This window comes from Meles meles, chromosome 6 (genome assembly GCF_922984935.1).
Source record: "Meles meles chromosome 6, mMelMel3.1 paternal haplotype, whole genome shotgun sequence".
In the NCBI taxonomy this organism is placed as follows: Eukaryota; Metazoa; Chordata; class Mammalia; order Carnivora; family Mustelidae; genus Meles; species Meles meles.
Window position 1 is genome coordinate 40,303,792 of NC_060071.1, and position 14,031 is coordinate 40,317,822.

At 37.9% G+C, this 14,031-nt stretch overlaps 1 protein-coding gene across 1 annotated transcript in view; it reads right to left on the minus strand.

The window, feature by feature from the left end:
* Window positions 1-14,031, minus strand: part of DNAAF4 (dynein axonemal assembly factor 4) — a 55,902-nt gene that overhangs the window by 329 nt on the left and 41,542 nt on the right. The window contains exons 7-8 of the mRNA XM_046007211.1: window positions 3,697-3,850; window positions 1,991-2,096 (exon numbers count right to left, since the gene is read on the minus strand). Coding sequence (XP_045863167.1) covers window positions 1,991-2,096; window positions 3,697-3,850 — 260 coding nt within the window. The remainder of the gene's footprint in view (window positions 1-1,990; window positions 2,097-3,696; window positions 3,851-14,031) is intronic.

Below are 14,031 nucleotides of genomic sequence, written 5' to 3' on the forward strand. Positions count from 1 at the left end.
CTAGATGATATTTTTTAATAAAAATAACCTCTAAGAACATGGTTCAGGACAAGTATCAGATTTTAAATCAGATTATCACTTTCACAAATGTATCTCTATATAGTATTTCTTAAAAGATGGCAGAAATTTTTCAGTGATTTCAGGAATAATTATACTCATATTCAGGATTCAGTAAGAAGCAGTTTTGGGGTTTTTTTTAACTTTTTTGGTTTTTTTTTAAAGCTTTTTAAATGTATTTAATCTCTACCCCTAATGTGGGGCTCAAACTCATGATCTCAAGATCAAGATTTGCACACTTTTCAGATTGAGCCATCCAAGCACCCCAGAAACAGTTATTTTAAGTTCAAGTAAAATAAACTGACAGCTTAAGCTCATTAAAGCATGAAAAGACTCAATAAAACTCACTATAAAAAAGACATTTTTATTACCTCAATGAGAAAGTAATAAATGGCATCTTATTTAGAAATTCTAGATTTAAAAGAATAATTTTGGTAGACTCAATTCATACTTTATACTCATAGACTACAGTTTGTGGTTTTTTTCTATAGTTGTCATATATACAGAATTCCTTTGAGGAAACTTAGTTTAAAAGGAAAGCATTGTGGACTGTCTGCTAAATAAATATAAATAAGTCTAAGTCTTTACCAACATAAGCAGTGGGAAAATTTCTTTGAGTAAGGAAACTTGAGTTCTAAGTGCTACTTACTTGCCATGCCACTTAAGTAAGATAAATCACTTAACTTCTCCAAGCATCCATTTTCTCATCTTTAAAATGAAGAGTACTTTTAGCTCAAAAAGTCTATGATGCTACAATTTTTAAAGAATGCTTTATTTGGGGGCGCCTGGATGGCTCAGTGGGTGAAAGCCTCTGCCTTCTGCTCCAGGGTTCTGGGATTGAGCCCCACATCAGGCTCTCTGCTCTGCGGGGAGTCTGCTTCCTCCTCTCTCTCTGCCTGCCTCTCTGCCTACTTGTGATCTCTCTCTGTCAAATAAATAAATAAAATCTTAAAAAAAAAAGAATGCTTTATATTATTTCATTCCTGTCCTGTTATTTTTTAACTTCACGAAGCTGTTTAAGAGACTAAAAATAAAGGGTGGGGCACATAAATCTAATTGGGATGCTTTGTTTAGAAAACTCTCCTAAAAATGTCAGAAACAAGTTTAAAAATGTAGTCAGAAATAATAAAATCTTACAGACTAGCCCATTCCCTGGTAAGGCATCATCAAGGAGTATGACTCTAGGCCTTGAATAAAGGAAAGTTGACTGGTCCTCTGGGTAAGGAGGCATGGGAAGAAGAGCACTAAAGATAAAACACTAACTACTACAAAATTTTGCTTTTTTAAAAAAATTTAATTTAATTTAATTTTTTATTTCTTTTCAGCGTAACAGTATTCATTGTTTTTGCACCACACCCAGTGCTCCGTGCACTCCGTGCCCTCCATAATACCCACACCCCCCAGGTGGTGGGTATTAAAATTTTGCTTTTAAAGCAACATGAGTAACAGCAGAAAGTCCCTAACTACATTAAAAATGAAAAACAATAAAAAATAAATGTTATGGCTTCTGTACACATGAAGCTGAAACAAAAGTTAGTACAGTCTCACAAACATAAGCAATGATCATACACTGTGGTAGATCAGTTGTTTCTGAGCTTGTGTGTCTGTCTGTATGACCAAAGTAGTTCATTTTAAATTTCCATCATATCTTAAGTGACTCATTTATATTTCTTATCACACATCTTTCCATAAAAAAGTTGTCTGGATACGGTAGCATTTTCCTACACCTACATCTTGTCTTAACTGCCTTCTACAACAATAAATTTTTTAAATACTTCAAAATCATTTTTGTCACATAAATTGCAAAGAATATATTAAATGCTAAAAATATAAAACAGTGGAGTTCTAAAAAAATTATGATCTTAAATAATCCCAGTGATTTTTTTTTTCAGAGTATAACTAGGAACTTAAAATATTTCTACCAATTTCTTACCTTCTATGTATAATTCCAGTTGACAGAATGCTGTCCCGCGTCGTATATATGCCTTCATTCTTCCACTAGCATTGTCTGCAACGGGTGGTGTCAATAGCTCTAGTGCCTTACAGAATAAAATAAGGGAAAGACAATCTAATTTAAATTAATTTAAACTTGGGCAAAAACATGATAAAAATCTTAACTTTAAAACAAGCATCAGGGGCGCCTGGGTGGCTCAGTGGATTAGGCCGCTGCCTTCAGCTCAGGTCATGATCTCAGGATCCTGGATCGAGCCCCGCATCGGGCTCTCTGCTCGGCAGGGAGCCTGCTTCCTCCTCTCTCTCTGCCTGCCTCTCTGCCTACTTGTGATCTCTCTCTGTCAAATAAATAAATAAAATCTTAAAAAAAAAAAAAAAAAAACAAGCATCAGGGGTGCCTGGGTGGCTCAGTGGGTTAAAACCTCTGCCTTCGGCTCAGGTCATGATCTCGGGGTCCTGGGATCAAGCCCCGCATCAGGCTCTCTGCTCTGCGGGGAGCCTGCTTCCCCCTCTCTCTCTGCCTGCCTCTCTGCCTACTTGTGATCTCTCTCTGTGTCAAATAAATAAGTAAAATCTTTAAAAAAAAAAAAGTTAAGGGGCGCCTGGGTGGCTCAGTGGATTAAGCTGCTGCCTTCAGCTCAGGTCATGATCTCAGGGTCCTGGGATCGAGTCCCGCATCGGGCTCTCTGCTCTGCGGGGAGCCTGCTTCCTCCTCTCTCTCTGCCTGCCTCTCTCTGCCTACTTGTGATCTCTCTGTCAAATAAAAAAAAAAAAAAAAAGTTAAAAAAGCATCAAGTCTCACGCACCAAAAGTTTTGACTTAATTGGCACAGAAATTTATCAAATACTTGTATTTGTGTTGAACTTGAGGAATTGTTCAATTGTTCCTATACAAGATTCATAGCTTTTCTTCAAAGTGGTGATTTGGTTTATCATTTGAAATCTCTACAGCTTTATCTTTATTAGCAGGAGTGATTGAAAACATTGGAGGTCTTTGCATTCAAATTGGGTGATCCCATTCGTTCATTCAATAAATATTTGTGCACAGAATGGTGCTAGTAAAAGGAAAACTGGATCATAAAAATACTGTTAGATCTTTTAATAGCTTAATGAGATCAAAGCAGGAGGATATGGTTATTTCCTTTACATTTTCAATCTCAAGGAGCCACATGAGAGATTTTTGCATAAGATTTTCCCCTAAAACAGATTACTCTGACATGGAAAACAAAAGAAAGAAAAAACTAGGAGTTTAAGATAATGACATGATATTAATAATAAAATTAGATTATACTAGTTTTATTCTGATAATTAGGAAATTAATATAGAGCTATCCTTCTACTGTGCAAGTGGTAGTGATAATAAGAAAAAAGCAAGTTTTCTTCCTTCAAACTTTAAGTCTGTAAAACTTTAATAAGATAAAGCATTTACTAAGTTCCTTGTGAACTTCAACTGATACACACCAAGGCAATATAGTGCCTTAAAGTCTCCAAAAAACATCAGTTTCTTGTTGATTCAAAAAAATCTTTTTTTCAGTTACAAAAAAAGTAACTAACAAGATGACTCTTAAAATCCTTGCAACTCAAGTATATAAATTTTAAAAGAAAAAAGATTAAGGGCATCATTTAAACCAATAAACAAGAAGATAACAATTTTAAAGCACCATATATAAATAAATAGATATATATACCTTAGAAGAATCTTCAATAGCCTTGTGTAAGTTTTTTAGTTTTAGGTGGCAAGCAGCCCGATTCAAATACAATAGTGGAATCTTGTTATTTAGTCTTATGGCTAAGTTGTATGCATTAATAGCTGCCAAGTAGTTTTCTTTTGCAAACAGTTTGCTAATAAGACAAAAAGAGAAAAGGAAAACAATGTAATATTGAAATAGAAACACAGAAATAATATCTAATGGTATGTGGCAGAGGAGATGCTTACCTCCTTTTCTATTCCCTGTACATTAGACTTCGTTCCAAGGCTGCACCAACTCCATCTTTCCTCCACATACATCAGCATATAATCAATCTGAATGGGACTGACTTCAACCCCACCTCCAAGGGTACTCATCTGTAGTTTAAACCAGTAAGCATATTTCTACCCTGTTAACTAACTACAATGACTGACTTGGGGAGAGGTTTATGACCTAAACTGGTCTATTCAGAATGAAGCCTATGACTTTCCGAAGTTGGAGAATGGAAAGTTGGAAAAACTCCTCTTACTGGATACAAGTGAAGAAAGCACACAGCCCAAACTGTTAGTCACCATGTGTAACACCATTGGAACAGCTAGCACTAGAATAAAGCTGATATATGGAATTATGAAAAGAATAAAAAGGCAGATAGAAACTGAGTCCTTAGTGATACAGTTAAGCTGCTGAATCAAGCTTTACCTGAAATGCAACATGCCTTTAGCTTTTTTAGTTATATAAGCCAATAAATCCCTTTAACATAGAACCAGTTTAAATTGGGTTTTTTTGGTTACTTGCAAACAAAAGCATCTAATAGATCAAGTCTTCCAAAATTCTCTTCAAATAGATGTTCATAGTTAAAGGATTTAGTTAAAATGTAAAGTGCTTCTTTATTTTTGTATATAATTATTAGAATTTCAAAAAACACATAAACATAACGAAAATAGGAAATACCAAATATAAAAGTACCAGAAAACAATTTGTATTCACTTCCAGTTGATTGTACTGCATACTGTACAGTTCTAGAACATGATGACATCAAAAGTAAAAGCACCCAGGACATCACTAGTAAAAGGGAAGATGACACCACTGTGACATCCAACCTAAGCCTGACTTAAGTTTGAAATAACCTGTACAGGGTCGCCTGGGTGGCACAGTAGGTTAAAGCCTCAATTCTTTTGTGTATACACCCTGAAGTGGGATTGCTGGATCACATGGTAATTCTATTTTTAATTTTTTAAGGAGGCTTCATACTGTGTACCATCTTATATTCCCATCAACAATGTTCGATGGTTCCAATTTTTCCATATCTTCACCAACACTTGCTGTTTCTGTTTTTTTTTTTTTATAACAGCCACTGTAATGTGTGTAAAGTAGTATCCCATTGTGATTTGGATTTGCATTTTCTAAATAATTAGTAGTATTCGACATCTTTTCATGTGTTTTTGCCATTTGTATATGTCTTCTTTAGAGAAGTATTTATTTAAGCCCTTTGCCTAATTTTTTTTAATTCTTTTTTTTTAATTTGTTTATTTTCAGCGTAACAGTGTTTATTGTTTTTGCACCACACCCAGTGCTCCATGCAGTACGTGCCCTCCCTATTACCCACCACCTGGTTCCTCAACCTCCCACCCCACCCCATCCCCCCACCCCACCCCTTCAAAACCCTCTGGTTGTTTTTCAGAGTCCATAGTCTCTCATGGTTCATCTCCCCTTCCAGTTTCCCTCAACTCCCTCTCCTCTCCATCTCCCCATGTCCTCCATGTTATTTGTTATGCTCCACAAACAAGTGAAACCATATGATACTTGACTCTCTCTGCTTGACTTATTTCACTCAGCATAATCTCTTCCAGTCCCGTCCATGTTGCTACAAAAGTTGGGTATTCATCCTTTCTGATGGAGGCATAATACTCCATCGTGTATATGTACCACATCTTCCTTATCCATTCATCCGTTGAAGGGCATCTTGGTTCTTTCCACAGTTGGTGACAACTACACCACCCAGGGACCCCACAGAAGTTCTTTATATGTAGTCTGGATATTAACCCTTTATCAGATACATGATTTGAAAATATTTTCTCCATTCCATGGGTTGTCTTTTCACTCTGTTAATAGTGCCCTTCATGGACAGAAGTTTCTAATTTTGATGCTTTTCAATTAAAGTACTTTTCTTCTGTTGTCTGTGATTTAAAAATTTTTTTATTTTAAAGTGAGAAAGAGAGAGAGAGAGAGAATGAATGTGAGCAGGGATAGGGGAAGGGCAGAGGGAGAGAAAAAAAATCTCAAGCACACTACCTGCTGAGCACAGAGTCCCACTCAAGGCTTGATATCATGATCCTGAGATCATGACCTGAGCCACAATCAAGAGTCAGACACTTAACTGACTGAGCCACCCAGGCTCCTTGATGCCTTTGATGTCACATCCAAGAAAAATTGCCAAATCCAACGTCATGATGCACTCTGTGTTTTATTCTAAGAATTTTATAGTTTTAGCTCTTATGTTTAGGTGTTTGATATATTCTGAGTTAATTTTTATATAAGGTATTAAGAAAGTCCAACTTCATTCTTTTTTATATGAATTTCCAGTTTTCCCACCACCATGTGTTAAAAAGACTATCCTTTCTACATTGAATAACTGTTGAAAAACATTTGATCATAGGAGGGAGGGCTATTTCTGGGCTATCTATTCCATTGGTCTGTATGTCTGTACAAATCTTGTATTAACATACACATCTGAAGAACAGTTCCATTTTGGGGGCACCTGGGTGGCTCAATCGGTTAAGTGTGTCTGTCTCTTGATTTCGGCTCAGGTCATAATCTCAAGGTTGTGGGATTGAGCCCACATCAGGATCCTCTCCCTCAGCCCCTCCCCCCTCTAAAAACATAAAAACTAAAATAAAAAATTTAAAAATTTTCAAAAATAAATGAAGAATGTTTCCATTTTCCATCTTTCACATAAATTAACAGTTTTATAGTATAACAATTTTGTCAGAAGAATTCTCCCAGGTTCTAAGGGAAAGAGTTTGCAATGAGGATTATTAAAAGAACTATTGTAAAAGGCATAATAGCAAGAAATATGAAGTATTGAAATATTTTTAATGTTTACTATACATATTAAAACATTAATCCAAAGGAACATTACATTCTTTTAAGTTCAATGCCACTACAAACATCCAAGAATTTATATGAGGACTTTCAGAATGATTTTGAACTTGGAAATCACCAAATTTCAAAAGGAAAGGGGAAAAAAATTAAACCTGTATCTAAAGGGCAGTAACCTTTGAACACCAAATTTAAATAGAGAAGTTAATAACCATGAAGTCTCCCCTAATGTTCCAAATAAGGCAATGTCATTGAAAAGATTATGCAAAAGTACTCATTAATTCAACACATACTGAGTGTTTATTATGCAGTATATAAGGTGAGAACCAAAAAGTCATGGAAAATTGCAAACATTCCTGTCATTTTTATGATGATTGACTAGTATGCCTTTATGAAAAAGAAACATGCTGATTCACAATGGCCAAAAGGGCCAAAGATTTTGTACAAGAGTTGAGGGTGGGAGAAGAACCAGAGGCAGGACTGATAGGAAAGAAGCACTGTAGAAAGAAGTGAAGAAAAGGGCAGGAAAAAGCTAGGAGAAATCAGAAGCAGTAGGGCTTAGACACAGCAATAGGGGCAGGAGCAACACACATTCCAAGAGAAGACAGTATAGCTCTGTTGTGTGAGCAGTAAGAACTGTAATAGCCACCCGCACCTGAAAGGACTTTAAAAGTCCTTGTCTCGGGGCGCCTGGGTGGCTCAGTGGGTTAAGCCGCTGCCTTCGGCTCAGGTCATGATCTCAGGGTCCTGGGATCGAGTCCCGCGTCGGGCTCTCTGCTCAGCAGGGAGCCTGCTTCCCTCTCTCTCTCTCTCTCTGCCTGCCTCTCTGACTACTTGTGATCTCTCTCTGTCAAATAAATAAATAAAATCTTAAAAAAAAAAAGTAAAATAAAAGTCCTTGTCTCTTTCAGCATCTCATCATCCAGCATAGAAAACATTCTTGGGTATCTTGAGAGCTTCTAAAACTGAGTAGCAGCACACCTTAGTGAAGGCACACAAGCAGTACAATTTAGCACTCACTATGGAAACAGGAAGAGGAAACTACATACTGAACAAAATGACAAGTTAGGCCATAAAAGGTACTCTATTGTAACAGAATATTATGGGCTATAAAATGCATACAAACAAGCAACTGAACAAAATGGTAATTACCTCAAAGAAGTCATCTTAGAATATGGATTCTAAACTTCTTTAAATCAGGCAAAAGGTAGTGGTATAAGAAAACTGTCTTATCTCCAGAAACAGAGTTTTTAAAATGCAGCAGAGCAAAGCAGATTTGGCAAATCTGTCCTGAAAGTATGCAGGTGCAAAGGATTGTTGGGGGATGAGTCTCCGTGGGAATCTTATGTTCATGCATGTCTTAAATCAGATGCAGAGTCAGCTTTTAATTGGGACAATCATTTCAAAGATGTTTGTATAGCACACAGCCTTGGAAAATAGAGATAGTGTCTTCCTCTGGGGCAAAGAACAGATTTATTTGTTGTTCGGTATGAAAAAAAGATAGTATCCCCTTGTAAGGCAAAGGTTAGACATGCTTGCTTATAATTCTCTTATAAAAAATTGTGTTCCTTGGGGGCATCTGGGTGGCTCAGTCAGTTAAGCATCTGACTTGATTTCGGCTCAGGTCATGATCTTGGGGTCCTGGAATTGAGCTTCATGTCAGGCTCCTGCTCAGCAAAGAATCTCCCGGTCCCTCTCCTTCATGCTCTGCTCCTTCCACCTTCCCCCACCCCTGCTCTCACACACATGCACTCTCATTCTCTCTAATAAGTAAAAGTAAATTTTTTTTTTAAAAATGTGTTCCTTAAATATGGTATTCTGAGCTGTGGTTCAAACCCGGGCCTGCCTTTGCACTGGCCTTGTAGGACTTGAGCAGCAAATGGAACGAACATGAAGCTCACACTGCTTGATGTGCCTTGAAAAACAGTCCTTTGTCTCTGACTCATGAGTCTCCTGTCTTCTCCCCCATATCCATGAAACTGTGGTAGGCTAACCCTTCATAATTCTTGCCAAGGCATGGACCCAAACCTAAGAATTAGAAAGAAATTCAATTTGGCAAGTAGAACTGTGTACTGTATTGGGAGAAGATGATCAATAATCAGCATAAAAAAGTCCAAAACATGGGGCGCCTGGGTGGCTCAGTGGGTTAAAGCCGCTACCTTCGGCTCAGATTATGATCCCAGGGTCCTGGGATCGAGCCCCTCATCGGGCTTTCTGCCCAGCGGGGAGCCTGCTTCCCTTCCTCTCTCTCTGCCTGCCTCTTTGCCTACTTGTGATCTCTGTCTGTCAAATAAATAAATAAAAATCTTTATTTAAAAAAAAAAGTTCAAAACAAAGTAAAAGGACATCCAGACAGGGAGATAGAATCCAGGCACAGAACATACACAAAAAACAAGCAGAAATATAGACTGGCAGACTAGGTTAGTCTGTCAGCAGGTTCCTATAAACAAAGCTGGGGTTCAGAAGTAGAATTAGCCTGGTAGCAAAAGGAAAAGCAAAACCAAAGCAGATCCTCATTTTATTTATTTTTTTTTAAGATTTTATTTATTTATTTGACAGACAGAGATCACAAGTAGGCAGAGAGGCAGGCAGAGAGAGAGGAGGAAGCAGGCTCTCCACAGAGCAGAGAGCCCGATGCGGGGCTCGATCCCAGGACTCTGGGATCATGACCTGAGCTGAAGGCAGAGGCTTTAACCCACTGAGCCACCCAGGCGCTCCCAGATCCTCATTTTAAAAGGACTGGGGTACTAGGCAGGCTATAAAATCTAGCACTTAGGCCAAAAGAATAAAAAGAAAATTCAGGGGACACCTAGGTGGCTCAGTCGGTTAAGCATCCCACTCTTGATTGCAGCTCAGGCCTTGATCTCAGTGTTATGAGTTCAAGCCCCATGTACAAAGGAAAGGAAAGGAAAGGAAGAAAAATTCTGACTAAGAACTAGCATAGACAATGATTTTATGTAATAATAGCAATATGATGCTGGGAGCTAGATTGTAGAGTAATATATCCTCAATTCCCGCCTAGGTAACATTAGACCTTATTGTAAAGAGTGAGGTATGCAGAAGGGATTCAAGTGGCCCTAGGGTGGGAAAAGAAGGGATTTAAGTCTTAAAGTTAAGACAAAGTCCAAAAAAACTTACGCTAAAAATCAAGCACAGAGCAATGTCAGTGACACAGAACAATGGTCCATTTACTTTATATGATTACAAGCGTCTAGAAGGGTAGCTATTAAAGTTATTCACAGACTCTGAGTCATGTAAGCCTGTTAAATAACATCATACCATGCATATATCTAAATTAGAGCATCTCGACTCTGTTTTATATGAGATGTTCTCAGTAAAAAGCTGTCTGGTACATAAGGTTAACTGGAAAAGGTAAAATGTTCTCATGAGCAAATAAAATTGCCTAAGCTTATGTATTTTCCCAAAAGACACAGCAGTGGAAGGGTAGGCAGAGGAAAATGAAAAAGCTATTGGTCTTTTGAAAGGTTTTCCCACCTCTACTCTTTTTTGCGAAACAAGTGTCCCGTGGGTTTTAGCATAGTAAGACTACTTACTATGCTATATTGGACTATTTTCACCTGTGTAAATATAGAAGGCTGTCATGAAACAAAGTCTCCGGAGATTGAAGTATTTCATCCTTTGGCTTAAATTCAACACACTACTTCTGAATCAGTTCTATTAAGTCTATTTCTATCTTTTGTACTGCATTACATTGCTAGTGAGGATACAATTCTAAAAAGTCATACCTTTCATCTATTTGTACTTGGTGCTATGATTAACCATACTTTGGTCTATTTCTCTCAGTGTTATTAGTTACTAAGTTTTCTTCCAACTCTCCTCATTTTCAACTCTCTTTCTCTGGTCTTCTTATTTGGCTTCTCTTTCTTTTTCTATCTAATTGGAGGTAGTAAGGCAAAAGTGTATGTAAGCAAAAGAGACTGAAAGTAATGACAATCTACCATGTTTGACAGCTGCAAAGTCTACTATTGCACTAGGGTTGCTGCCAATTCGTTGTTTTTGCCAGCAGTCAATTTTACTTCTGTGTTTTAATTTTAATTTTAACACACACGCGTGTGTGTGCGCGCGCACACACACACACACACACACTTTTGCCGCACTTGTCAGTCAAAGTTCCAACCCAGACTCAACAATCTTATCTGCCCTACTTTTTTTTTTTAAGATTTTATTTATTTATTTGGAAGAGGGAGAGCAAGCACAAGGAAGCGGAGGGGCAGAGGGAGAAGCAGACTCTTCACTGGGCAGGGAGTCCAAAGTGGGGCTCAATCCCAGGACACTGGGATCATGACCTGAGCTGAAGGCAGATGCTTACCTGACAGAGCCACCCATGTGCACCCAGCGCTTTCTACTCCTAAATCCAAATCACATCTTTAATGTATCAGAAATAAGTCCACACCAACACTGCCAGTCCCAGTCCCAACATCATAACACCTGTACCAAAGGACTGTCTCCCCATGTCAATTAACTGTGTTATTTTGAGCACTGATCTAAAAGCACACTTCTCCCTTGTCCTCATGTTCTTGGACTTTCCTACTCCTATCACCCTCTACTCCTTTGCATTTTTTTTTTTAAGTAATCCCCATTCCCACTGTGGAGCTTGAACTCAAGATCCTGAGATCAAGAGTCCCTGCCCTACCAACTGAGCCAGGCAGGTGCTCCTCCTTTGTACTTTCTTATTCTTAGTTCTACCATAATAGACTCCATCTCCTAGTCCTTCCCTATAGCCTCAACTTTTCCACAGAATCCTTTCTAAAATAAACCTGGCTCTGCCCTGAGGGCAGTATTAATCTCTACCACCCTCTCCACTAAATACCCCTCCACTCAACTCCCCACATCAGGGACTTAAGGGGGTGGAACGGGCATTGTCTAGGCTCTCTTCATCCTTATCCTTTGGAACTCCTAACATCTTTGCCCTATAGCCTTCTAGTCACTGTCATCTACTGGCTTTTTAAAATCACTCTTCTCATATTCATTCAGGACTTTGAAACCTGGTTCCCAGCATCTGTCTCTATCCCAACTTCTGCCATGATTCCAGAGGATTCTATCATGTATATGACCCATTTATCAATTTATTCTTGAAATACATAGCACTCCTTAACTCAGCATATCTTTCTTTCAACAATACTTTTGCTACCCACTCCCAGGATCACCTATTGGCCTCCGTCATCACCTGAACGGCACTACCTTAGAAATATCAAACTCTAGAATCCCAGCCACTAATCAGAAATTTCTAGTCTACCAACTTTCCCTTTATACTAAATCTTCAACCTTACAATACCCTTTAATTTCTTAATTGCTCCTTTTTTTTCTTATTCCAATGTGTCCCTCATGGCGTTTCTTCCTTTCTAACTCATCCTGGACTTCATGGCTAAACATCTGAGCTATTTTTCCATGAGCAATCTGGTCCCTTGCACTACTAGTCTTTTACTATACTTCTCAGTTAAAACTCCCACTCTGGCCCATAGATCTATTCTTAAATTCAAAATACTAAACACTATAGGAGATAAATCATACAGCTGTACTGATATCTCTATAAATTCATGTTCTCCAACCTGGCAGGGCCAACAGTATTCAACAGTCAATTTCCCTTATCTAGATCCATACTTGTCTTCACTTTCTTTCCTCCAATTTCAGAAAATGAAGTATCTCTATCTATTCCAAGTCAATCTGTCAACATTTTCTAGAGCAAAGTAATCAATCCACCAGGACAGCCAGTCAGCTTTGCTCACTTCAGCATTCTCACATTGCAAGGAGGAGTAATTCATAACCAAACACTTAGACTGCCTTCACAATTGGAATGAAGGGGCAGGAAGTAGATTTTATTCATCTGTGAAAAGTATACAGCAGTAGTTAGAATACAAGCTTTTAATCATACTGACCTGGAATTAAATCCTGGTTTTACTCATTAACCATCACCTTAGCCATGTTTTCTTAACCTCTCTACCCCTGTTTTTCATGTTTGTAAGAAGAGGATAAAAACAGTAATATCCAACTAGTCACAATTGTTATAGGAATTAAGTGAGCTATTTTGTATACAGCTGCTAGTTTCTCAACAAAATTTGTTAAATAGTGCAAAAGGAGTAGGTCCTACCCAACTATAGTTATGAGGATTTAATGAGATAATATAAATACACAAAAGCTCTTGTAAAGCATCACAAGCTATGAACATATTAACTATGATCCCAATGGCAGTTTAGAGATAAGCAAATGCATTAAAGAAATGAGTTAGAACGTTAGAGCTCGAGGGCAGGGCAAGCAGTTGGCCAAGTAGAATGGGTGAAAAACAAGAGAGACTTTCATTTAATTTGTGCTGTGTAAATTTCTTCCCCCAAAATATTTGTTATCATAAAATTTTAAAATGAATGCAACTTTTAAAAAGAGGAAAAGGAAAACAAAACCAAGACAATCCATCCATTCTTGGCTTTCACCCAATTTTCTCCACTCTGCTGAGACATTTCAATCATTTCTTCTTTCTCTTGTCTCCAAAGCTATCCAATCTTTTATATTCTTAAGGAAACAACACAAAACAAAAATTCTTTAAAATTTCTACTCCATTGGCTCCTGGGAGTATTTTGTGTACTCCCTTCTTTTGCAAAACCTTCAAACGTTGGTAGCTCAAGAAGTGTCTATCCTCAGGCCACTACTTTCCTGGTCTACACACTCTGCCTATCTCAGCTCCTTTTTTACTTTTATAAATTGAACTACAATATAAATGCTGATAACCTCCAAATCTATTTCTATAGTGTTGGCTTCTCCTCTAGGTTCAGACTTGCTGGACAGTGTCACCCAGACTGGCCCAGACACATCTTAAACTCTACATATTAAAAACTGAACTTAACCCCCATTTTCTCCTGACTAGCCCCTCGTCTTCTATTCTCTAATTTAGCTGATGGCATCATGCAATCAATCATTCAAACTAGAAAATGGGGACTCCTTCATCTTACTCCCCAAAAATCAAACAAGAAGTTCTGCCTATTTAATCTCTTAAATATTTCTCAAGTTGCCCTCCTCTTCACCCCTACAACAACATCTACAGTAAAGGCAGTTTAAGGCCTTCACCATGTTTTCTGCAACATTTCCCCCCCTCAACTTACAGAATAAAATCTTAAAAAAGGCAGATTCTTAAAGACAGTGAACAAACTGGTAGCTGCCAGAGGGGAGGTGGGTAGGGGGGTGGGTGAAATAGGTGAAGGTGATTAAAAATAATCTTATTGTGAT